Source organism: Mirounga angustirostris, unplaced genomic scaffold (assembly GCF_029215605.1).
Source record: "Mirounga angustirostris isolate CCGP_5_RB_7025 unplaced genomic scaffold, mMirAng1.0.hap1 SCAF_1, whole genome shotgun sequence".
NCBI classification, from domain to species: Eukaryota; Metazoa; Chordata; class Mammalia; order Carnivora; family Phocidae; genus Mirounga; species Mirounga angustirostris.
This window is the reverse complement of record NW_026991709.1, coordinates 114,788,524-114,814,680: the sequence shown is the minus strand read 5'-3', so window position 1 is coordinate 114,814,680 and position 26,157 is coordinate 114,788,524. Positions and strand designations below refer to the sequence as shown.

At 39.9% G+C, this 26,157-nt stretch overlaps 1 protein-coding gene across 5 annotated transcripts in view; it reads right to left on the bottom strand.

Annotated features, from left to right (window-relative positions):
* Nucleotides 1–25,825, bottom strand: part of PLOD2 (procollagen-lysine,2-oxoglutarate 5-dioxygenase 2) — a 100,670-nt gene extending 74,845 nt beyond the window's left edge. For all 5 annotated transcript variants that reach the window (XM_064586699.1, XM_064586718.1, XM_064586714.1 and 2 more), the window contains exon 1: nt 25,497–25,825. In XM_064586699.1, coding sequence (XP_064442769.1) covers nt 25,497–25,605 — 109 coding nt within the window. In that variant the 5' untranslated portion in view covers nt 25,606–25,825. The remainder of the gene's footprint in view (nt 1–25,496) is intronic.
* Between the last annotated feature and the right edge of the window lie 332 nt (nt 25,826–26,157).

Sequence of the window (26,157 nt, the reverse complement as noted above, 5' to 3'; positions counted from 1 at the left end):
AGTTCATTGGAACCTCCAATCTATAGCCATTTCGTCAGAAGCACATGTAACTTTGCAACGGGTGTCCAAAGTGGGGGGTGGGAGGCAGTCTTGAGCACTTAACCCATGAAATCCGATGCTATCTCCAGAGTAGATGGTGTCAGAATTGAGTTGAATTCTCAGACACCCAGCTAGTGTCTGAGAATTGCTAGGTGTTATTGAGGGGGCCACCCCCATAGGCATTGGGTCCAGAAACCTAAAAAGATACAGTTATTCCAATTTTACACTTAAATAAGTTGCCTTAAATTGAACAGACTATAAATGGCAGGACCTAGATTTGAACCCAGACAGCCTGGCTCCAAAGTTTGTGCTCATAACTGCTATACTATAGTGTGTCCCATAATCAGACTGAAGTTTAACAGGATTACTCTGGTTGCTATGACTGAAAGAAGTCAAGGATAAAATCAGGAAGCCTGGTTGGGAGTGTTCACAATAATAATCTAGGGTAGAGGCCATGGTGATATGGATCAAGGAGTAGCAGTAAAGAAGATAAAAAGTGATCAGTTTGGATATGTTTTGAAGGTAGATTAAACAAAACTGACTGATAGATTAAATGGGAGATTTGAGAAAAAGGAGTGAAGAAGAACTCCAGATTGTTTAAGAAGACTAACCTTAAAAGATCAGCCTGCTGTGTGGATAAAGTGGTAAGAAAATGTTTAAATTAAAAGCATTTACTGTGGGGTGCCTGGGTGGCTCAGTTGGTTAAGCGACTGCCTTTGGCTCAGGTCATGATCCTGGAGTCCCAGGATGGAGTCCCACATCGGGCTCCCTGCTCAGCGGGGAGTCTGCTTCTCCCTCTGACCCTCCCCCCTCTCATGTGTGCTCTCTCTCTCTCAAATAAATGAATAAAATCTTTAAAAAAAAAAAAAAAAAAGCATTTACTGTGCCTTCTAGATAATAAAAATATCTAACTGCCATATTCCCTATCCTGAAGGGGATACAGTCCCTATAACTTCCCGATAACTTCTCCTTGTCATTTGTTTGCTCCTAAAGGAATTATACACACCAACTATTAGACAACCTAAATGTAGATTAAGTGTTTTGTTATAATGCATAGAACAGGATAATGACTGAGCTCATCCTAAAATGTGAAGCTTTTCTGTACTTCATAATATTTTATTTAGATTTTTATTGGTTTTAGGCAGAAATCAATATGCAGAGGTTTTCTTTAAAAAAAAAAAAAAACAACCTATTTTAGAATAAGCAAGGCATAGCTGCACATTCCTGTATAAATGTCATCACTTTGAGTCATTAGTAAGAAATGTGTTACAAGGATTAGAACATGTACATTGAAAAGCAGCTGGGGAAAAGAAATATCAGCTGTTGGCAAAGAGCATTGTTGGAGGATGGTCACTGTGCAAAAGCTGATCTCTCCCTCCCTCTCTTTCCCTGTCTCTTGTACAATCATATTCTATTAATACATTAGAAATGAGTGGTTCAACTGGTTCTTCAAAAAGAAGAAAAACATAGCAATGCATTAAGTAGTCATAAACAAGATGCATATTTAAAACAGATGTTTATAAAATCGTTCCCTTTTGAATGCAGTCTAATCTCAGCAGTATCAATCCATTCAGGGCAGCATGATCTTGGGTACTGGGTCAGGTTGTATCTGAATGAGTCAGCATTTCAGTCAGAGAACTTCTGTAATAGGAATGAAAATCCCCTGGTTGGAAAGCTTGGCCAGTGTCACGTGAGACCCACTGATGTGAGGAGTTCCCCCAAATCCAAACTCTCAAGAGTAAAACAAGGAGACATCCCCACTGCTGAAAGGGTTCCTGACATTACTCATCAGAGAACAGCTCCCCAGTGAAGTCTGATTTCACTGTGACCTAGAAGCAGGGGTAAGCATTCAGTATTTCTTAGTACTGAACACCTCTCCAGCACTCCTCACTTGCTCTTAATTCTGGAATTTCTCAAAGTAGAGAAAACTCACATTGATTTCATAAATTGGTATATTGTTTATACGAGAGATTCCAGATTAAGCTACACTATTCATGTGTTATTTTCCAGAAATATACAATCTGGCTTAAAATAAGAATAGAAAATATTTTCTCAAAGTCACAAATGACTCTGTTAGCATTTTTGGTCACTTAGCATTCCAGTCAATTAAACCATGGAGTCTTTGATCTTCCTCTAAACACTTAACAGGAATCATTCTATAAAATTCTCTAATTAAGCAGAGAATACCAAATATAATCTCTTCCTGATGTTTCATGATCATTCCTTACAATATCTTCCCATGATATAGTAATTCCCCAAAACACATCTAATTCTATACAGCTATTTATCCCCATAATAAGTTTTGGGTTTTTTTTTAAGATTTTATTTACTTATTTGCCAGAGAGAGAGAGCACAAGCAGGGAGAGCGGCAGGCAGGGGGAGAAACAGGCTCCCCTCTGAGCGAGGAGCCCAATGTGGGACTCAATCCCAAGACCCTGGGATCATGACCTAAGCTGAAGGCAGGTGCTTAACTGACTGAGCCACCCAGGCATCCCTCCCCATAATAAGTTTTTCACATGCTATTTCTTACCTTTAACTTCTTGGTCTCCATTTTGATGTCTGAATATCAGTATGCCTGCTTCTATCAACAACACAGTATGTTTCTCCAGTTACTGCCCCCTTATAATTTTCATAACATATTATGTCCTGAGAGGTAGAAAACTCATTTGTCCATACTATGTATTAAATAAAGTCAATAAATGGTTTTTCTATCTTTAATTATCAGTAATATAGACAGCTGGATGTTTAGATTATGTCCAAAATGAAAAGTACAGTTAACTATATTAAAATTAGAATTTCTGTATTTCACAATGTTTATCAAGTGATCACTACCACTTGAAGTCTTTAGAGATGTATCTTGCAACTTACTTAAACTGTATAAACTCCCCAAATGCGGTTACAAAATAATATCTAACATTAGAGAGGTTCAGGTTTTTATTGAAAAAAAAAGTCATGCTGACCTAAAACATTCTCAGGCTGAAGCAGTGAAAAATATCTCAGGCTTCCATGGTATTTGGTGAAAATTTGTGTTGCTTTGATAATTATTAGAATGGCATGGAAAAAATTCAAAACTCCTTCTGGGGAAAAAATACACAACCATACACACACACACCCTACCTAAAAACTCTTCTGCCAAAATAAAACAAGCAGTATTTGAAGAGAGGAGAACCCTCTAGACATAAACTCCATTCTCTTCTTCCTTTAGGATAGTAATTTTGGACCTGGTGTGCATAATGCAAACACCTAAAGAGCTTTAAACAAACAAACAAACAAAAACTGATGCCCCAACCCACCTCACATCAATTAATCATCAGTATCTCTGGATTATTCTTATTTCCCTTTTCAGAGAGGTAGATCACTGTGGTCAGAGAGAAACCCTCTTTCACCAAAGGAATACTACATAGGCAGGGGAACTTGGAAATTTCAGCCTGTGATAGGGGAAAAGAGTCGCAGCCTCAAGCAGAAGTTTATATTGCTGAACTACAGATCTAAACCTTGACTGCACTCTACCTTTGAGCCCTGCAAATAATCATCAATGGCTTTCATCTTCATTCTTTCAACAAATAGTTATTGATGGTTCTCTGTGAACCAGGCCCCTGTGTGCTAAATGTTAGAGATAAAAGCAAATACCAGAATTTAAGACAATGTAAACTTTAAGAGCTGTGTTCCCAACTCCTAGTTGACACATAGTAGGCACTCAGTAAATATTCTTGGAAGAATCAATCACTGCCTTCATGGATTTTACAATATAATAGGGAGTGGAGTGGCAGATAGTAAGAAAATAATTGCATTACTAAGTATAAGTAGAAATTTTGGTAAATGCTAAGAATGAATTCAAAGCAAGAATGAGAGGAGAGATTTTAATAAAGGAAACTGTTTTAAATTGGGGGGTTAGGGAAGAACTCTCAGAAATTCACAATGAAGCTGAGACCTGGAGGAAAGGAGTTCAGGTGAAAAAATGTACTGTTTGCATAGGGAGTGGAATTGAATATAATCTAGCAATTTTGACATCGCAGGGGTTCCCTCTTTAAAAGTCAGCTATTCAGGATTTTTTCATTTCTGTTCCTAGAGGGTTAGAGGAGTTGTAACAATGTCTCTTACTGTATCATTTACCAAATGTACTGTCAGAAAAGCGATTACCAAGTTACAACTTAACACAATAAGAAAAAATCCTGTTGGAAGTAACAATAAATAAACCACAACTGAAGCTACTACCTACTATCTAATTTCCTTCCTTAAAAGAAACTAATTTTTTCTAAACAAATTTTTGTCACCTAAACCAATGTGCGTATGGTATTTTCTTTTTCTCTGTAAATAGAAAATTATGCAATCCAACAAGTCTCCTCGTTTGATTCAATTAGCAAAAAAGTTTACCACCAAATTCACAGTCCAGCTGTATCAAACTAGTCCCTCCAGATATTTCTTTCTACTGTTTTTTCTCTTCTCTTTGCTTATTCGTTTTCAGTGTCTTTTTCTAGTTTTTATCCCTCCATCTCCTTCAGAAAACTAACAGTGGCACATATCAGAAGCACTGGGGACCTTTTCCCAATTACAGGGTAGTTGCATATGTTATGCCAAGGATAGCCAGTGAAAATACTGCAAAATCCAAACCTCTCCTACTACACTATTAATTTTCCCATTGAACTGAATGGAAAGCAGGCTGAGGGGAGTATTTTCCAGGTGCATACATCTCCTTCCTAATGCTTGCCTTTAAACATATTAAGCATGATAAATAACAAACAATAAAAGCTGCATTCAAATAAAGCTTTTTAATTAATACATTGCATCAAATTACAAGAGAAAGGCACTATCAGCACATTCCAATCTCTGATAAATCAAACGCACTGATGCCTTGGTGCAACCCACAGCTGACTCAGCCCTGCAGCAGCACAGACTGATCTTACAGTCATGAACCCAGAGCTTCCCCCCATTTGTTCCCATCTTCCTTGTTTTGGTTATATGGCATTTCCATAAACTTAAAAATCTCCGGCAAGCTGCTCTGTAATTTTTCAGCACTTTAACTATCATTTTTGCAGAGTGCTCTCTCCCAAACTCACAGTTCAGTGAATCATAGCAGCTGTTCTGGCCTTCTTCCTAGAGTTTAACATTCTGACTTCCCTTACAAAATTTCTGTTGTAGGGGGTTTGTTTTTTGGTACCAGCACTTTACCAAATAAACATTTGGATAACAGTATTATAGACACAAAACAGACTATAAATTTCAATAATGGTGATTATTAAAATAACTGTATAAAATAGTTACCAAAATCCCTCAAGGAAGTTCCAATCCACAAATCTCACAAAAGTGAGAAATAAGAATGGCAGCTAGACTATATTACTGACATAAATTTAGGCAAATTTAAACTTCTTTTCTAGTTTTGAGAAATAATTGACATACATCATTGTGTATGTTTAAGGTGTACAGCATGATGGTTTGATTTACATATACAGTACTGTCATCCCCATCTCCCCCTGGCTTATTGGTGGGGGATATGTTTCAACACTCCCGGACAAATTTAAACTTCTAACATGCAGAACTTTGACTCCTCTGTTCTGCTCACATTCCCCATCCAATCTATCTGCAAATCCTATCAGCACTACAGAATCCAGCCTTACCTGTGAGTGGTCTAAATCTCCGGGAGTGGTCTAAATCTGGGCACCATCATTGTTTCCCTGGACTACCAAAATAGCTTCCAGAAGGATCTCCCTGCATTTATCCCTGCCCACTTCAACCTATTCCTTCCACTGTCCCTAAAATGACACATCTACAACTCTGTCAGCTGAGGGCTTCAATGTATAGTTGAGCAGTTGTATTCCACATGGTCACCTAGCAAAGGGGCTTGTTCTCAATAAAATTCAAACTCCTTACCATAGTTTCCAAGTCCCTAAGTGATCTGGTCCTGTCATTCTGAGCTCCTCTCCCATCACTAGCCCCTCCCTGCCCCTGCTGCAGGCACATGGGAAAACCTGCTATTCCAGGGACACATCAAGCACACTCTAAGGCATTGGTACTTGTGATTCCTGCTGCCTATAACGTTCTTCTCCCAGCAACAATTCCTCCCTTCATGTCTGTTCAAATGTAACCAATATGAAAAGTCCTCTCTGAAAACAGTACCTAAAATGGCATTGCCAACCTCAGCACTCTTGGCCCTCATCCCATTTTATTTTTCTTTGTGATACTTATATCTACCTAGTACATCTGTTTATGGTCCTTTCTTACTCCACTAGAATGTATACTTCATTGATATGAAGATGCAACTCACAGAAGAAACAGCAGGGACAATAAAATGCTTTTATTTTGACAAGTAAAGAAAGAAATCACTATAAATTTGAGAATCAAACTCTTATTTCCCATAAAAACTAGAAGAAAATCTTTTAAAAGTAATGCTACTGGGAATTCCACACAACAGACCATTTGGTACCTGCTGGTGGAGATGACAATCCATATAACCTCTGAAAAGCAAACTGATAATATGCAACAAGAGATAAAACAGTTCATATCCTTTGATTTCAAAATTTTGTTTCTTGGACCTATCTTGTAAAAACGGAAACCAAACACATTTTCAAGAATATCCCTACAATGTTATTTCTGTTACTACAAAATAGAAAAGAAACCATATTTCCAATAATAGAATAATAGTAATACAAATTATGGCATAACCCCACAACAGATATCAAAATGTTACTTTAAAATCATGACTTGAACAGTATTTTAAGCCATGAGAAAATACTTACAATGTAGTGTTTTGTGAATATGGTAGAATGCAAAACGCTTTTCGATATGTGTATGTATCCTGACTTTATAAAGAAAACATATGAAGAAATGTGAACCAAAAAAGGGAAAAAATTATCAAAATGTTTTATATTGTTTACTAATGATAGTGGGATTATGGACAAATTTAATTTATTCTTCTTAAATGTCTTCATTTTCATTTATATGTATTTAATTTCACTGTAACCAAAATATAATTTTTAAATGAAGTTATACCACCTTCGTGAAGTCTGTTGTATCTTAGTTCTTACTGACTCCCACTGGTGCTTCAACATGTCTTAGAAAAGATTTGTCACTTTTTACTAGTTTTCAGAATGATCTTCAGATGAAAAACATGTTTAGAAAGGGCTAAACTAACTGCTAACTGGGCACATGACATCAAAATAAATCCAGATTCACCGAAGATTTATTTTTATCTTCATCAAAATGAAAGCAAAAATTATTGAGATTTATCATTTTAAACACATGCACTTAAAACCAAAAAGGTAAAATTTCCATGGCAGCATATTAAACCTGTATTAGCATTTATTAATCTAACCCATCCATTTTCAATCTAGTTTTGTTTATTTGTTCATTTTAACATTAAAGTGTATGTACTTCTTATCCGGAGTTGCCAAAAATTATCAAAAATAAACAAAACACATGTAATTAAAAATAAATAAATGCCATGTGTAGTTGGCAAAGAGCTTAGAGCCTAGAGAAGTAAAATGAAGCACTCTATGTCCCAACTCCAAATAATTTTGAGGAAGCCCAACATTCTAATTATAATGCAAGATTGTCCTGTAGATTTGCTCAGCAGAAGTTTCAGCCACAAGCTTATTTTTTGTTTCTGCAATGGGCAAAAAAACTATAAAAGTTTTTTAAAAATTACATGAAAACCAAACTTTCAAATAAAAATCATTAAATCTGTAATTGTGAAGTATAGTTATGGTGATCCAAAAGTTTTCTCTTGTACTTTTGCTTTCATAAATACTTAAGAAGTGGAGTCAAATTAAATCCTTCCTTCCTAAATGAGCCAGATTTTTTTTTCCGGTTATCTCTTGACCTTCTCAAATTCCAGAAGCCTTAAATAAGCCCCAGTTGTTTCATCTCAGAAAAGTAACTTTAGTCAGCTAAGTAATTACTGAAGACTAAGAGGGTGTTGTGTGAGATGAAAACACTAGAAAATAAGATGAATGAATAGCTGAAAGTCAAATAAACACTATAAAATTATAATTAGAGATAAGTGGCACTACACTGTCCTCCACATTAAGTTATGATCCACTGGCCTTAAAAAAAAAAAAAAAAAAAAGAGGATAAGGGGGAGATAAAATCCTATTACTTAGCTGCCTCTATTTTATAGTTTAATTTCATTTTCCTCATGATTTTCTTCAGCAGTTGTTCTTAAAACTTGAGAAAGTATTCAAAGATCTTAGAATTTTATAATAGACTTTCATGTGAATAAGTAGAGCATAATGTTTTATGTAATGCTGACCCCATACTTGGATCCCCACTGTCAAAAAGACATAAAATTCTGAAATTGAATTATTTGTCAACCTTCAAGAACAATACTGAAAAAAAGTCATACAAAAATAAATGTTGGGGTCCCTGGGTGGCTCAGTCATTAAGCGTCTGCCTTCGGCTCAGGTCATGATCCCAGAGTCCTGGAATCGAGCCCCACATCAGGCTCCCTGCTTGGCGGGAGGCCTGCTTCTCCCTCTCCCACTCCCCCTGCTTGTGTTCCCTCTCTCGCTGTGTCTCTGTCAAATAAATAAATAAAATCTTTAAAAAATAAATAAATAAATAAATGTTAAAACTATATTTCTCCAACTCCTTTGGAGCTAAACTTCTAGATGAAAATAAGCCCCATCTTTCAGATTCACGTCTATGAGATGTAGAAGACAGATGGTCTTCTCCCCGTGACTACTGGCTGTTTCTCCTAGGAAGCATGTTTCAACAAGATGTGGAGTTATCCACATTAGTGTTCTAGTCTTCCATTTTGTGTGGGAAGATAGAGGAAAGGGAGAAAATGAAGGAGACAGGGAGAGAGACACACAGATAGACATGTGGCAGAGGAGGTAGTGGAATTCTGCTCCTAGAGTCTAGTCACCAACTTCACGTGAGTAAGGAGTCAGTGGACACAGCTTCCTGATCCCTGAATTATATTTACGGCAGCATATTCATAACTCAATAGACCTACCCCCAACTATAATCAAGGTAGTAACTTCCTACTTTGGTCAGCTGTTCTGCTGTCTTAGGTATCAAGGCTGAAGGCTCAGCGTAAAGCCTGCCCTTCCAGCCTTTCCCACAATTGTGTAAGCCCATACCTACTACTGTTAAATCCCTTTCTGCTCCAAATATCTAAAGTGGCTTCCCTTTTCTGAATGGAACTCTGACAGACATAGGTGCCTACCCCTCTCGGTAGTTGTGACTGAGGTGAGCCATGGGTCATCAGACCCCTCAGTAGGATCCACAAAGAAACTTCCAGAGGCATGCAGTTCTAAGGCATAGCAATTCACAGACTTGGTACCCACAGTAAGAGATACTGTCTCTGTCCTCTTGCAGGTAAATCCAGCTGAGAAAATGAAGTTAATTCACATGAAAAGACTGAGAATAATATATTAAGTACTTAATTAACAGATTATATATTAGCATGGGGGGGGGGGGGACAAAGAACCAGGAGACACCTTGAATGTATCACTTAATGCCTCTAGATACAGTTACTTGGATTAGAGAAGCAGGAGGTAGTAAGGGAAAATATTAAAATCAGTCATCTTTAGGAAAGTTCCCAGTTCTAATAAAATGATTTTTGGAGAATACTGTGATAAGGTGACATCAAAGACAGCTTCATGAATGGGAAAGATGGAGTCTTAAAAAAGACAAGTGGGATTCTGATAGTGGGAAGGAACTGGAAAAACAGATATGACTTAAGAAAGGTAAAAAAGCATGATATCTTCACTGGACAGTGAGGAGTCCAGTATGAATATAGAGTGAAAACTGGGAAATAATAAATATACTTGAAAAGAGGGAAGGCACTGGAAGCTTCTGAACAGGGCAGTGAAATTAGAGATTAGAAAAATCTGGAGCCAGCTAATTCTTTCCTGTGGGGGCTGTGCTGTGCACTGTAGGATGTTTGAGCAGCATCCCTGGCCTCCACCCACAGAATGCCAGTAGCACCCACCACTCATGGCAGTCAAAAATGTCTCCAAACATTACCAAGTATCTCCTGGGCTGGGGGCAAAATCACTCCCGGTTAAGAGCTACTGGACTCCAGAAAGATTAGTGTGGAAAGATAAGAGTAATAATTTAAGAAGCAATTATAACGATCTCATTCTGTGATGTGCGCCCAGATCAGGAGCTGCACACACACATTAGTGCAGAGGCCAGGGGAGAGCTGTGGGGAACACAGCTACAGGAGCACCATCCCAAGGAGAGAACGCCTCAGCATCAGCCAGCTGTTGTTGCCAGGGGAAGGCAAATCCTTTCTTTCTTCCCCACCTCCCCTTCCAAGAGAAGTAAATTCCAGATTTTTAAGTAAAATTTCCTGATTTTAAAAATACAGGACTTAGTTCAAGTTTTCTGGAAAACAATAAACAGGTTGGTTGGGGCGCCTGGGTGGCTCAGTCAGTTGAGCAACTGCCTTCGGCTCAGGTCATGATCCCGGGGTCCCGGGATCGAGTCCCGCATCGGGCTCCCTGATTGGCGGGGAGTCTGCTTCTCCCTCTGACCCTCCCCCCTCTCATGCTGTTTCTCTCTCGCTCGTTCTCAAATAAATAAAGGGTGCCTGGGTGGCTCAGATGGTTAAGCGTCTGCCTTCAGCTCAGGTCATGATCCCAGGGTCCTGGGATCAAGTCCCGCATCGGGCTCTCTGCTCAGCGGGGAGCCTGCTTCTCCCTCTGCCTCTCTCTCTGTCTCTTATGAATAAATACATAAATCTTTAAAATAAATAAATAAATAAAATCTTTAAATAAAAAAAAAATAAAATAAAATAAACAGGTTGGGTTTAACCCCCAAGCGACCCAAGATTTGCAGCCTGGACTAAGGTGATGATAGCTTGGAGGGTGTTTAGGAGGAGAATTTAATGGATCCAGATCAAACAAACCCACTGTAAAAAGACAGTTTTGGGAAAAGGTGGAAAAGTGAACTTGAGTAAGCATTAGATGACATGAAGGAATTACTACTGACTGTGATAATGGTATTATGTTAAAAAAAAAAAGACTCATCTGTTTGCGATATTTAATTATATGTTATATATAGATACGTTTTCCATTATAGATGAAACAAAAAAAGAGAGAAAGTAATGAGTGGAATTCAACACATCTGAATATCAAGAATCAATCAGAGGAATGAGGAAAAGTGACTTCAAAGATTTGAATTAGAGTAAATAAAGAACATCACCAAAGAGACTGCACCACTAAATTTATTATTTATTTCCTTTGGGTTCCCCTGGCAAAAAACTGTCTTAATTTGTTAAAACTTATTTTCTAGAATTTATTGACAGCCTATACTTTTCTCCCATTACCAATCAGAATACGAGAATTAATTCTATACAATAATTCTAGGTTCCACTTTAGAATAATGTTAATCAGAATTCTGTTTAAATAATAGTAGCACTCACTGGGCCATTTCTGTTCCCAGACCCTGTGCTAAGGTTTTTATTGGCATTATCACATGTAATCCTCAAATCAACCCTAGGCGACAATTATCATTATAAAGAAACTATGATTCAGAGATCTTAAGTAACTTGTTCCAAGGATAATCAGCAAATGAGTGGTAGAGAAGAGATTTAAATTCAAGCTGTCTGATCACAAGACCCTATCCCCTTAACCATTACACTGTCTCCCACAGGGCAACTTTCCCATAATTAGCAGGCAAGCAGTTTATTACCATCTGGCCTTAAAATAAATCACGTATCCCAGTGAGCCAGGCAAGCCCATATATACCTTTAATTCACAATTAATGGTGTCCAACCCCTTTCCTATTTCGTAAACATTCTTTGGCTATATCTAGAAAGCAAACATCCTCTTCTGTACTGCTTAATGTTTGAAGAGTAAAGTAGCATTTCCCTCAAATTCTTAGTACCATATTCAAAATGAAAGTGGGACCAAGACAGCTTTCCCGATAATTCAAAGCACAACAGACTTGTACGTCAGTTTATCAGAAATACCAATAGATGTGAGGCACCCTCTGCCACCATGAACATGGCCACGGTTGGCTTCACAGAGTCACAGTACCTATGTTCCTGAACTTCTGCTGTTCCTCAAGGCAACCAAATGAAAAGTGAATCCAGTACTGCACACTGTCTCTAGTGCTTGTCCCACTAGGGTTCACGTACGCTGGGCTAGGCTAGGGGCCAGGGCATGGCAAGAACAGCTGAGATATACAACTTATTATGGTTAATATGAAATGCTATACCATCAACTAGCATCATCCAGATAAACAAATCCCTAAGTATAAAAATATGCAAACCATATTGCTGCTTGGTGCATATCCAATTGTACATAAGCAAAATTCTCTTTTGCCAGCATTCAGGGCAGTGCCTTCTAGTTCAGAGGTTTTTTTTTGTTTGTTTGTTTGTTTGTTTAATTTTTTTTTTTTATTTATTCATTTGAGACACAGAGATACAGAGAGAGAGAGAGAGAGAAAGCATGAGCAGGGAGAGAGGCAGAGGGAGAGGAAGAAGCAGGCTCCTCGTTGAGCCAGGAGCCCTATGTGGGGCTCGATCCCAGGACCCTGGGATCATGACCTGAGCTGAAGGCAGATGCTTAACCATCTGAGCCACCCAGGCGCCCCGAGTTCAGAGTTTTTTTAATTACTGGTCTGAACACATTCAAATCACTTATTTTATAATTTTCTAACATGCTTACAAGCAATTTCACCTCCCTTTCTCCACTTACCTTCTACTCCACCACCTCTTCACACTGAATAGGATTCACTCTTAGAAGGATTTTCTACAACTCAAATACGCTTGAAACTAATTCAAGTGTGGGCTATTCTGACACTTGAGAAAAATTCATATCTTGCATCTACAAAAAATTTAAATCCAGTTACAGAAAAGAAGATGTAGCTATCAATTGTAGTCATTTCTTAAGTTTGCATGTTTAAAGTACTATGCTTAGTTTATCTTTTACCGCAACCTGAAAAATCTTACCTCTCGACTCATCCATTTACTGCAGCCCACGATGGCACTGCTGATCCTGGGGCAATAGTGCCCTTCCGTGACTTGCGATGGAGAAGAGGGGCTTGGCTGTTGAGGATTTTATACCATATGAAAAAAAACCTTATGCTTACATTTGTGGGATATAAAAATACCAATCACTTTATATTAAATCATAACATAAAGGTTAGTTTATCCGATTTTAAAAGAGATCTTTCTTTAACCTAACCTACTCTACAGGAAAAACATCTGCTAATGCTTACTTGCTTATTCAAAAAATCACAGTTAATCTCCAAAAACAACATCCAGCCTAAATGGTTCTGTGATTTTTGGTAATCTTACTCTTGAAAAAGCAACAACTGTATATATTTTCAAAATTAAGCCACCCTCTTCCTCCTCCAATTGTTTTATTTGAACTGTTTCCTCCAATTTACATAAAATCCTTCTGCAAACAGTAGGGGGAAAAGCCAAGAAAAGAGAAAAAGCACTGGGCACCACCATCTCCTCCAAAGATTGGGCCTAAGATAGTACCACTCACAAGATATGTTCCATTCTAGAGGTGCAAACTCATGTAGAATAAGTGTTACTGTGACAAAGATCGAGCAGCATATCAAAGAAAATTCCAGATCAAAAGGCATTCCAACTTTCTACTCCATTCTTAAGGCTTAACAGTAATCTCCATGGCTAGAGACACATGCATACAGACAGAGACAGATACTCACACAAATACTTTTCTCCCAAAGACTGATTTTCTTTTTATTTACCATGTTTCTAGTTTACTGAATGCGATCATATTTTAAAGATACTTAGTGAATCTAAAAATTAGGTGATTTGATAACTTTTGGGAACAATTTGGAAGAGGGCCTCCAATTTTTAAACAGCACATTTCATTAAAAAAAAAAAAATTTTTTTCTAATTTTAAAGAGTTACCAGCATCATTTTTGTTAACCAATAGGACTTAAATAGTCAAGACTGAAGCAGAAGAATGTAAAGTTATTTTTTAAAACAGCTTACAGTATTCAAATGTACTGAAGAGTATATGATTCCTTTCAGAAGACAGAAAATAGCTTCATACAAACACCAGACTATTTTCTTCTCTCACATTAAAGCACTTGGAATATTTTTAAATGTAAATTTAATTCCAGTTATTCTTAGATTTACTTTCTTACCTCTAAATCAAAACTTAATTAGGAAAAAAAGCAATATCAAGACCTGTCCAAGTCCAACTCCTGAGAGAATAACTAGAATATTAAAATACAAAACAACTTTGTATCTATGCTTCCTTTGGCATAACGAATGTATTAATAGTAAGTTTCCTTCAGGCCTGTTTTCTGATCCCTGCAGCCTTTGTCTCTACTCCACATCCTGACACTTAGAATTCAAGAGACATCAAATGACAGAGCTATAAAGATCATAAATTACAAAGGAAGTCTGGAGAAGCAAGGTAATTGGCTCAAGGTTGGTGAATGGAAAGGTTAGAACTTAGATCAAAGTTTCCTGATGCCCAGATGTCAGTGCTCTTCCCCATAAGCCAGGCTGTTTCACCTTAAAAGCTTCTTTGATTTGTTCAGTTTTATATAAGCATTATTCGTTCTGCAAGAATCTTAGAATTTCAGTGTGGAGCAGGAGCTAAGCCTGGTGTGTTTTTTGTTTGTCTTGTTTCATTTTTCTATTTTTCCTTCGCATAAGGCAACACAGAACACAAGCAAGTCACTGAGTAAATACTTGAATTAAATTTTGAAATATTAATTGTCATATTCAGAGTATTACACAATGGGAATCGTTCTTAGCATACATTTGTATCTAGGAAGTTACAATATGTAAATTACCTCCATAAAAAATGTATTCTGGGAGAACTTAAAGCTTAGTTAATTAAATAAACAGATTTATTAAAGTATGTAGACTCATAAAAGAAAATATAAATTGCTACTCAAAACGAAGAATTAAAGCAATACCAACAGAGTTATAGGTAAAAAATGCATAAAAACTTTCACTCACAGAAGAAAATAGATTGCCTAATTGCTAGGGTTATGCTGATATGTTCCATGAAACTTTAGAGATATCAGGTCCCCCTCTGTCTACGGAAAACACAGTCATGTTTCTCCTCTACCTACTCACACACAATACTTCTGATACCAGATGTGTAGATTTTTTCTCACACTGGCCAAGTTTCCAAGACCTCCTCCTCCAGTTTGATAATTTACTACAGCAGCCCATAGAACCCAGAAAAACAGTTTACTATTGCAGGTTTACTACAAAGGATATTTTAGAAGATGCAAATGAACAGCCATATGAAGAGATAAATAGGATGAGATCTGAAAGGATCCCAAGTGTCCCCATCGATTTGGGGTACACCACCCTCCTCGCACATATATGCAATCACCAACCCAGAAGCTCTCCAAACCCCATACTTTAGGTCTTTTTTGTAGGCATAATTGATTATTAACTTATTTTCTAACCCCTCTCCCTCTTCAGAAAATGAGGTTTAGGGCTGAAAACTTCAAGCTTTTTTTTTTTTTTTTTTTTTTAAGATTTATTTATTTTAGAGAGAGCACAGGGGAAGGGTCAGAGGGAGAAGGAGAGAGAGAATCTCAAGCAGACCTCACCAAGAACAGAACCCCATGTGGGGCTCGATCTCATGACTCCAGATCACAATCTGAGCCGAAATCAAGAGTCTTAACTGACTGAGCCACCCAGGCACCCCTGAAAGCTTCAAGCGTCTTAAGCATAGCTTGATCTTTCTTGTGATCAGCCCCCATTCGAGAGCCCATCAAGAGTCACCTCATTAGAACAAAAGATGCTCTTTTCACCCAGGGAATTCTAAGGGATTTAGTAGTTCTATGACAGGTACTCCTATCACTCAAAAATTACAAGGGTTTTAGAAGCTTTGTGTCAGGAACCAGGGTCAAGGACCAAATATTAGCAGGAACCAGGGGCAGAGACCAAAATATATATTTATTATTTCACAACCTAACAACACTTATGGACTTACAAAGTCCATGATTTTATGGACTCCAACCCTGGAGAAGAAAGAGGTGTCTGTGTAAAAGAACGTGGTAAGAAGAAGTAGAAATGGGATTGAAGAATGGAGAAAGAAAAGCTGAGCCAGGACACAGAACCTAGGAACCCCCCAAAATATGCCAGGTATGCAGGTCTCTAACTAAAGTCAGAATACAGTAAGGACTCTGAGTCTCTACTTTGTAAGTCTGTTCATTTCTTTGCTTTGGTGGTTTTCCAGTTTGGAGTTTTGTTTTGTTTTGCCCTTGGTTACCTAGTAAAGTCACTGTTTAAAAAATTCCAACCCTGTTTAAACTAAACTAAGAAGTAAAGGAGAATTGTCCTTCTTTAGATGCGGCTGACAAGAATTTCAGAGGGTCTAGACAAGCAGAGCACTCTGGTCACAGTGGTGGTGGCAGCTGGAGGCCAGGAAAGACTTTGCACGGCTAGAGCTGGAGAGGGAATACCTCTGAAGACAAGGGGCCTCAGAGCTGGCTTGGGCATGACTGGAAAATCCCATCAAAGGACCCGTTAGCTCACTGCATAACAGCTCTGTGAGACTTCCCTGGATGATTGAATTAGGAAGGTCATTTTAGTCTGCCTGCAAAATGTTTGCCAGTTTCTTTTTTATTTTTTTAAGAAATGATTTAAATTCAATATTTGCTGATTTTTTTTTTTTTTTTGAGACGTTGAAATAGCTGCTGGTGTTTATCATCCTGACAGAACCAGGAAGGAAAGGATTAAATGTTTAAAGAACCGGTCAGAGAATGTATTTAAAATGTCTAAAAGTAACTGGCTTCCTTCTTAGCGCTGTGTGCAGTACCTATAAGTAATTAGCACCCTAAGGCACCCTGAGAGCTTTGGCTTCAAACCAGTCACCAGTCAATGACAGAGCCTTGCTAATGGGACAGTGGCCCTGTGTCGAGACTCTGTGGCCACTGGAATTAAGGGGTAGAGCTGGAGTTTCTCCTGAACAATGCCCAGAATCAGGAATCCAAAACTGCCGGGATTGCACGTACATCTTCCACTTGCTGCTGTGGGGACCGGAGGGTGAAGCTGGGTGGCCTGACGCATATTCAACTTAGTGTACTTGTGTCTGGGACTGACAGCAGATGGTGGTGAAAGAGATAAAAATTGCATGTGCTTGGAAGTTCCTTCATGCCTAAGAACCTTTACTTTGTGATGTCCACAGCATAGAGAAGCAGAACCACATTAGCATTTAAATCAGAGGAAAACCCTCTCTCTTTCTCTTTGGAAGGAACTTTAAAACAGACTAACCGTAACTAGAAAATAAATAGGAGAATTCCTTCTACATGTTTGAGAATGTAATCCTAAAGAAAATGAATAGATGACCAGTAAATGTGATACACACTGGGATGTCTTGTGCACCCAAAATAATGAAAGCAATTATTAAAATCAACATATCAATGTAACAAGTGATATTTAGAAACTGACGCATTTTAGAAACTTAAACATATTTGTTAGAAACACTTTTCCTGACCATTGCTCTCATTTAGCCCCTCACTTTAACTGTATGTTCACCAAAACTCTTATTAGTGTTAAAAGTTTTATATAGTATATTTGTATACTTATTATAGAGTATATGTAGAGAATATATTTTTGTATTTTCTTTGAATTGTATTAAAATTAAAATGTGGTAGGCTTTTTTCCCTTCATAGTGAAGACTTTGATTATAAACACAGTAATTCTCCAGAAATATGAGCCTTCAGCCTAAAGGGAGAAGATACTCAGATGTAGTAGACCCTGACATTTCATCTTAATAATGACTAGAGTGCTCCCATCACTCAGAAATATGCATAGAAACTGGTTGATACTCTCTCGTAAGAAGAATAAAATTCAAAAGAACGGTAAAAGAAAGTATTTCAGTGTTGATCTTAAATGAAAGCAAAGACTGTCTACTACTCACTGTTTAAAGCTCTTCCCTTGTTAGACAAAATTTAATTCTAAACTTATACAAACTAAACTTTAAACCAAATTTCTTGTAGAAGAGAAATAGTAAACAAAGTATATTTCTTTTTTTTTTTTTTTAAGATTTTATTTATTTATTTCAGAGAGAGAGAATGAGAGACAGAGAGCAGGAGAGGGAGGAGGGTCTGAGGGAGAAGCAGACTCCCCGCCGAGCAGGGAGCCTGATGCGGGACTCGATCCCGGGACTCCGGGACCATGACCTGAGCCGAAGGCAGTCGCCCAACCAACTGAGCCACCCAGGCGCCCCCAAAGTATATTTCTTTACCAACAAATTAAGCTTTTTCTCACTTAATCACATCTCCTTTAAGATATAAATTTAAGGAACACCTGGGTGGCTCAGTCAGTTAAGCATCTGCCTTTGGCTCAGGTCATGATCCCAGGGTCCTGGGATACAGCCCACATCAGGCTCCCTGCTCAGCAGGGGAGCCTGCTCCTCCCTCTCCCTCACCTTCTCCCTCTCCCTCTGCCCCCGCTACTGTGCTCTCTCACTCACTCTGTCTCTCAAATAAATAAATATTTTTTTAAAAAGATATAAATTTAAGAAGGGAAAAGATATATACATGTTACAATAGGAATAAAAAGTGACTGCCAAAACTGCTACAGTATCCTACTAATACAATTTAAGATCTGAAAAATACTTGAGTCAATTCAGCAACTAAGTATATAAATGCACTACCCTGAATTAGTTTTTTTTTAATAAAGAGATTTATATTTAAAAATTAAGTAAAATTATTAACAGAAGTCAATTTCCCACTTGTAACATACAAAAGAAAATATGTAATAGAAATCTTTCCTCTGTGTATAAAAATAACATACCTCCACTCTTTGAATTTTGTTTTAAAATAAAGTTATCCTGGGCACCTGGGTGGCTCAGTTGGTTAAGCGACTGCCTTCAGCTCAGGTCATGATCCTGAAGTCCTGGGATCGAGTCCCACATCGGGCTCCCCCCTCAGCAGGGAGTCTGCTTCTCCCTCTGACCCTTCCCCCTCTTGAGCTCTCTCCCTCAAATAAATAAATAAAATCTTAAAAAAAGAAAAGTTATCCTGAGTGGGAGATGTTGAAAGTTATTTTTTAATTATAAACAACAGTTTTTGAAGAAGCATTATTTTTAAGATTTTATTTATTTATTTGAGAGAGAGATCGAGAAAGCACAAGCAGGGAGAGCAGCAGAGGGAGAGGGAAAAGGAGAAGCAGGCTCCCCACTGAGCAGGGAGCCCCATGTGGGGCTTGATCCCAGGACCCTGGGATCATGACCTGAGCCGAAGGCAGAAGCTTAACCGACTGAGCCACCCAGGCGCCCCTTGAAGGGGCATTCTTATGACACAGTTGATAGGATGGTAATAAATTCTGTACTGCTACACCATCCTAACAGCATTTCCAAACACAGGTTGCAACACATAAGCTTTAAGGTAGTAAGAAGTATGCTGATAACAAATCATAACAGACTGTCTATAATTCTACTACTCAGGGTAACTGTTTCTTGGCTAACTATAATCTCAATAGCTCTAAAAATTAGTTCTGTTATTTAAGTTTAATTTAGTGAGGCAAGCACACCACTGCAAATGCAAACTAGTAAAATGTAAAAGAAAAATATGTCACTTTAAAAGCCACCAATTTCTCAGGTTAGCCTAATTCGTACCAATTGTTGAAGAAAAATAAAAGTACTCACTGATAAATGTGCTAATTATTTCCTCCCAGGAACAGAGCCACAAATTTATAACCAAGTTTCTAGACCAAATTCTAGAACACCCACAAGCTATGAAGAAGAAACATGCATCTCCTTTCCAATCAGCCATCAGTGTTTTATTCCTTTCTGATTATGAGTATACTCTTTACACCACAGCACATGTCTAGTTAGCATCAAGTGCCGTGTTTAAAAAGATGTAACAGAGAAGCTGTATCTTTGAATTAAAAACGCCATAGGAATCACTGGAAAGTCTAAAATGAAAAACAGACCGTTCAAATGCCCGGAATCAGCTGCTACTGTCCAGAATCCTGCTCCTTCCAAGACAGCAGCAGCTCAGCGTGAGCCACAGCTTAAATGGGAATGTCATCTCCTAAGGCAAGGATCCACAAAGTTCTTCTGTACAGGGCCAGGTAGTAAGTAATCTATACTTTGCAAGCCATAGTCTTTATGGCAATTATAAGACCCTGCCTTGGAACACCAAAGTAGCCACAAACAATATGTAAATAAATAAATGTGGCTGACGGCCAACAAAACTTTATGGACCCTGACTACTGAATTTCATAGAACTTTCACATGTCATGATACACTATTTTTCATTTGATATTTTTCAACCATTTAAAAATGTAAAAACTATTGTTAACTCACCAGCCATACAAAAACAGATAGTTGTGGCCTGCCAGATTTGGCCCATGGGCCACCGTTTGCCACCCTGGGCTAGGGCCCAGTTTTCCTTCAACCTGTGCCAATCCCTTTCCCCTCCATTTACACAAACCTACAAATACGTGTTTTCCTTTTAGCAAAGCATTCCTTGTACTTCTTTAGGGCTCTGATGTCTAGTCTCTATTTATTTCCCAGAGGTCCCAAAAGTCCAACAGAACAATAAGGAGGTCAGGAAAGATGTGGAGCCTAGTCTGGAGAAAGGACACAAGCCCTACCTGTGTTGCTTTCCAGCTACATGATCTTCTGCAAGTTACATAACCATTCCAAGGTCTCCAGGTCACCATCCATAAAGTTTAAAAGAGAAATAAAAATCATGGTATCCAATCACCTGAGAGTATTTCTGAAGGTGTGACTTTATATTGAGTAAGGTAAGTAGAGCAGAAAAATAGAACCTGTGGGAAAGAGTTGCCAAACCACAGTTCAGAAACAAGGCCTTGCCAGAATTTCATTGATAAATTGCTAGATCATGGTAGTGTATGGGTCCCCGGGTGGAGAAAGGAAGTTCAGCGAATTTAGTTAAAATCCTGGGAAAACGAGCATCCAGCAATCTCACTGACTGATGCCACTTTTCAAAATTCTACATGTGGGCCACTCAACAAATATGAAAGAATATGAGAATCTCTGTGTTAGAACACAGAAGAAACTGTGAGGAGCACAAAAATGAATAACTTAGTCCCTCATTTCAAAGAATCTACAATTTATTAAACATAAAAATCCATCACACAAAGCAGGTATGATCTATATACCAACTGCATTAAAATGTTAGAAAATGAGCCAAACGAAAGATAGTAAGGGGCGGTGGGGGGAGGGGGGCAGTGCCCGGGTGGCTCAGTGGGTTGAGCATCTTCGGACTCTTGGTTTCGGCTCAGGTGGGGATCTCAGGGTCCTAAGAGTGAACCCCTTTGTCAGCGGGCTCAACGCTCAGCAGGGAGTCTGCTGAGATTCTTTCTCTCCCTCTCCCTTCCCCTCTGCCGCTCCCGCCCTCAAAGAAATAAATCTTTAAAAAAAAAAAAAAAAAAAAGTAAGGGGAAGAATTTCCTAGGAGCTAGATTTAATAATGAATAGAATTTCAAGAACAGACAGACACAGAAATTTGAGAGTACTGTACATGTATGTATCTAGAACTGTAGGGTATGTGGATTATCAATTCCACTAGACTGTTCTCCAAAAATGATGTGCTTCTATCAACAGTTTGTGGATTCCCATCCTTAGAACAGTTGTTATGAACAGAGTTCATTTTTAAAATGCTTTAGTCAACATGATGGGTAGAAAAGGGTATCTCAATTTAATTTTCATTTCCTATCCTCACATTCTCCATAAGTGTTTCATAGGTCCCTTTTTATATTATGAAATAAAAGGCATAGTCTGCTTAAGCATGATGAGCCGTTCGTGCAGCTGGAGCCCAGGACACAGAAAGCACACAGAGGATAAGCCTCGCTCTCTCCCTTCCAGAGGTTTCTCCAGGACCTTGGTCTTTCCCTCTCCACCCCAAAAATTGCCAGTTTGCATCAGCAGATGGGACAAACCTTTCCTTTCCTCCCTGAATGCACCAGAGTAAATTAAAGAGTTCATAAATGAACATGGTTGAAAAATACAGATCTTGACAGAAACATCTGAAACCATTTCCTCCATTTTTGCCCAAAACTTGGTTTCTGCCCAATTTAGATCATGGAATAGTCAAGGTACCTTAGAAAACACACAGAAATTTTTATCCAAGCCTGGAGACCTGGTTTGTAAATACGAGGCATAAATACATCCACTCTTCTCCCCCTCTCATCCAGAAGGCAGAAAAGTATATGAAAGATAAATCAGGGTTGTTTTTTTTTTTTTTAAAGATTTTATTTATTTATTTGACAGAGAGAGACACAGCGAGAGAGGGAACACAAGCAGGGGGAGTGGGAGAGGGAGAAGCAGGCTTCCCGCCGAGCAGGGAGCCCGATGTGGGACTCGATCCCAGGACCCTGGGATCATGACCTGAGCTGAAGGCAGTCGCTTAACCAACTGAGCCACCCAGGCGCCCAGGGTTTTTTTTTTTTTTTAAAGATTTTATTTACTTATTTGACAGAGACACAGCGAGAGCAGGAACCCAAGCAGGGGGAGTGGGAGAGGGAGAAGCAGGCTCCCCGCAGAGCAGGGAGCCCGACGCAGAACTCGATCCCAGGACCCCGGGATCATGACCTGAGCCGAAGGCAGACGCTTAACGACTGAGCCACCCAGGCACCTAAATCAGGGTTTTAATCTGATTTGTGGACACTCATTAGGAGGGTTTTGCCTCAAAAGCTCCCACAGGGATAAAATTTTAAGGGAAAATTCCAATAAATAATACTAGGAGAAAATAATTGTTTTTAACCAAAATCTTATTTAGATTCTTTCCATGCTAAAAAACAAAATGGCAACCAAATAGGAATGAACGCAGTACACAGTAAAACCCTCAGTAGGTATTACTAAAAGTGGTATTCTCAACTCTAGTCAACACACAGTATCAAAGAAAGCTAGGAAAAAACATATTCCAAAACTTGATTAATGTGATTCAAATAGCACATTCCCTACTACAGTGGAAAAATGGAAAATCACTATAAACATTTGCTTTCAAAAAGGAGTTGCTAGTATCATTCCAGTAACACTATAATGCCACATTGCCTCAGATCCACATCGATTTTTCTAATCCAGGGGTTTTCAACCCTGGGCAATTCTACCCTTCAGGAAACATTTGGACATTTTTCATTTTTTTTCTTTTTAAGATTTTATTTATTTATTTGACAGACAGAGACACAGCGAGAGAGGGAACACAAGCAGGGGGAGTGGGAGAGGGAGAAGCAGGCTTCCTGCAGAGCAGGGAGCCCGAAGGCAGACGCTCAACAACAGCCACCCAGGCGCCCCTGGACATTTTTCCTTTTGAGACATTTTTCATTCTCACACGTGGAGGAGGGTGCTACTGGTATCTAGTGGGTAGGGGCCAAAGATGTTGCTAAACATAGCACAATGCATGGGACAGCCCCCCTCCAATAAATAATTTTCGGCTCAAAATGTCAATTGGGCCAAGAAAGCCTGGTCTAATCTATTTCTTCACGGCTAACTGGGACATGGTGACAAACACAGGTGGATAGAAATGATAAGTACTTTTCTTAAAGACCTCCTATTAAGTGAAACAAGTTAGAGTTCTAAAGTTCACTTGATAGATGGATAAATAAAATTTCCAATTTAGCAATTTTCGGGTTGCAATATTTTAGGGAGAAAATGGGACATAGTACATGACTGGCCATGTTACTGAGCAGTGTATCATCTATATTTATCAGCTCATCACATTCACCTACACAGAAGTTCATAATCAAACTGGCTACTGCTGCCTCCATGTACTACAAATTAATATTTTCCTGCATTTAGGCGCTAACTGAATTCTCCATGCCTACCCACCAAGATTGACCAGACCTCAGATTTCGGCAGTGGGTTTTATGTGCTCAGTTTCTGAAGAAAACATTCATATCTAAAATTCCCTTTCCCTTATGTTACAATCCATTAAAACTTTACTGTCCAGCTCTATGAAACTTAAAAGCCAGAGTGGGAAAGCAAGATGATTTTGACTGAAAACCTAAAGGAAGCTACAAAGAGATGCCTTCTATAAAAAAGGGGGGAGGGGGTTGGTAATGCACTGAAATAAAATATACAGAGGCTGAAGAGGTCCCTCTAAAAGTAGCAAAGCCCTTCGAGGTTATTTTATTTCCCAGTAAGGTTTCCTTGGGTGTTTCAACAAAGAAAGTCATTTTTCTGGGGGCTGTTTTTTTTAATGTCTCCATTTCCAAGTTTGCTGAAGGCACTTACTCGTCTATTTTCTAGGTGTTACACTAAAAGAAAATTTTAAAGTTATGAAAAAACTCAGTTCAAATTTAAAGAAACCACACAGTGTTCAGAAATCCATTGTGAAATCAACACATTTATCTAGAAGAAAGAAAAGCATCATGTAACTGACAAAAATCCATCTACACGCTGAAGTTTTTCAAGCTAACAAAGCAAGTACTGTTTGGCAGGAATGTAGAAAGATGGGTAATTTAGCCCACTGAAGCCTTCTTAAACACTTAAAGATGAAGACAAAACTACTGCTTAGATGGACTAACTGGGTTCTACACCAAATGTCATCTTCTGACTGTAAACCTGAAACAGAAATGTGTCCTTGTGCTTAAAGTTCAAGCAGAAAAACGCCCTATTTACTTACCAAAAAAAAAAAAAAGGACAAAATGATCCTAATTTAAAAAAAGAAACAGTACAGCACGAGGACATTTAAGTGTGAGATCTAATTTCAGAGTGTTGAGCATAGAGTAAGAGCACAAAAGCGGAAAACTCCAAGGGTATCTCCTGTGCTGTAAATGGCACCGAAGTACGTTTAGGCAAACATGTGGTGAAACTCTTTAATCTTGGTAAATGTAAAAAGTTTTGTTTTACATGAACTTGACTGGACTCTTTGCTGCAGTTCCAGCTTCTGAAAACAAGAAATGGCACCAGGCTTAGGAAAAGGGTGGCTAAGGGGAGATGCGTGTCCACAGCTTCCCCTCCAAATCCCTAAGGAGGAAAGCCGCCTCCTGGAGGTATTGGGTAGCCAGGCAGCCTTACTGAAAACAACCAAGGTTTTGAGCGTTGTTTTTGGCAAAAGGTAGGTGTTACCGGCTGCTTCCTGGGGCGCTGGAAGGAATGTGTCACCATCAATCAGAAAGTACACTGAGCCCCGTGTTTGGGTCACAGAGGGACTACTGCCTCTTCCAACACGAATAAATCATGCCAATTCCAGGAAAGGAGGAGAAAGGAGAGTTGCCCGAAAGGTGTTGGCGCCCAGTGACCTGCAAGACGAAAAGGAAACCCCAGCTTGTGCTGAGGAAAACTTCGTGCGCTCCCAGGTTGCGGCGAACTCCCAGAACCCAGGAGGGCGGGGGCTCCCACACTTCCCCGGGGACCAGCGCCGCCCGAGCGCAGTTCTGGGGAAGACCGCCGCGGTCCCGAGTCACTCACCTCGGTGGTCCTGGCGAAGGACAGGCTCCCACGAACTCACCTCTGCAGTCCTGGGGAGGGACGGGCGCCCCTCCTACTCACCTGGCAAGCCCCGGTGGATGAATGAACTGCCCACCCGGCCGAGCCTCCCGGACACGGGCAAATCGCGGGAGCGCTCACCTGTGGGGATACTGGAAGGCTTCCCCGAGTCCGCACCCAGGCAGGGATTCCAGAGCTGGAAGACAAACGCCAGCAGCAGCAGCTGCGGCTTCAGGGCGCAGCACCCCATCTCCGGCCTCCGGAGAGCCCGCTCCAGCTCCGGCACCGCACTGCCAGCAGCGGTGCTCTTCTCGCGAGAGCGCGCGGAGCCCGGTCCGCCCGGGGCCGACGACTGCGGGCGGGAGCCGGCGGGCCAAGAGCGCGCGGCGGCGCGGCTGCGGGCGGCTGGCGCGGCGGGAGGGCGGGCGGCCGAAAGGAGGCCGTCGCGGAGTCGCGGAGGAGCTAGCGCCCCCCGGCGCTGCGGGCAAGTTATAGGCTCCCCGCGGGGGAGGCGACAGGGCGGGCCGCACCCCGGCTATTGGCCGCCAGCTGACCCGCCGCGCCGGTGCGGTCGCCTCCGCTCGCCTCTGCCGGCCCCAAGGCTGGGATTGTTTGCTCAACTCCGACCTATTTAAGGAGCTGTCTGCGGCTACGTGTAGAGGCTCACGCAGGGCTTGTGGCTGGAGCAAGGGAGCGTGTACTTAAGTTTGGGAGCGGGCCTGGGAGAGGGGAGGAGCCGCGGGGAGTCTGGCGGGCGGGCGGTGCTCCGCTCCCCTTCTTCTCTGCTGCCTCAGCACCAGAA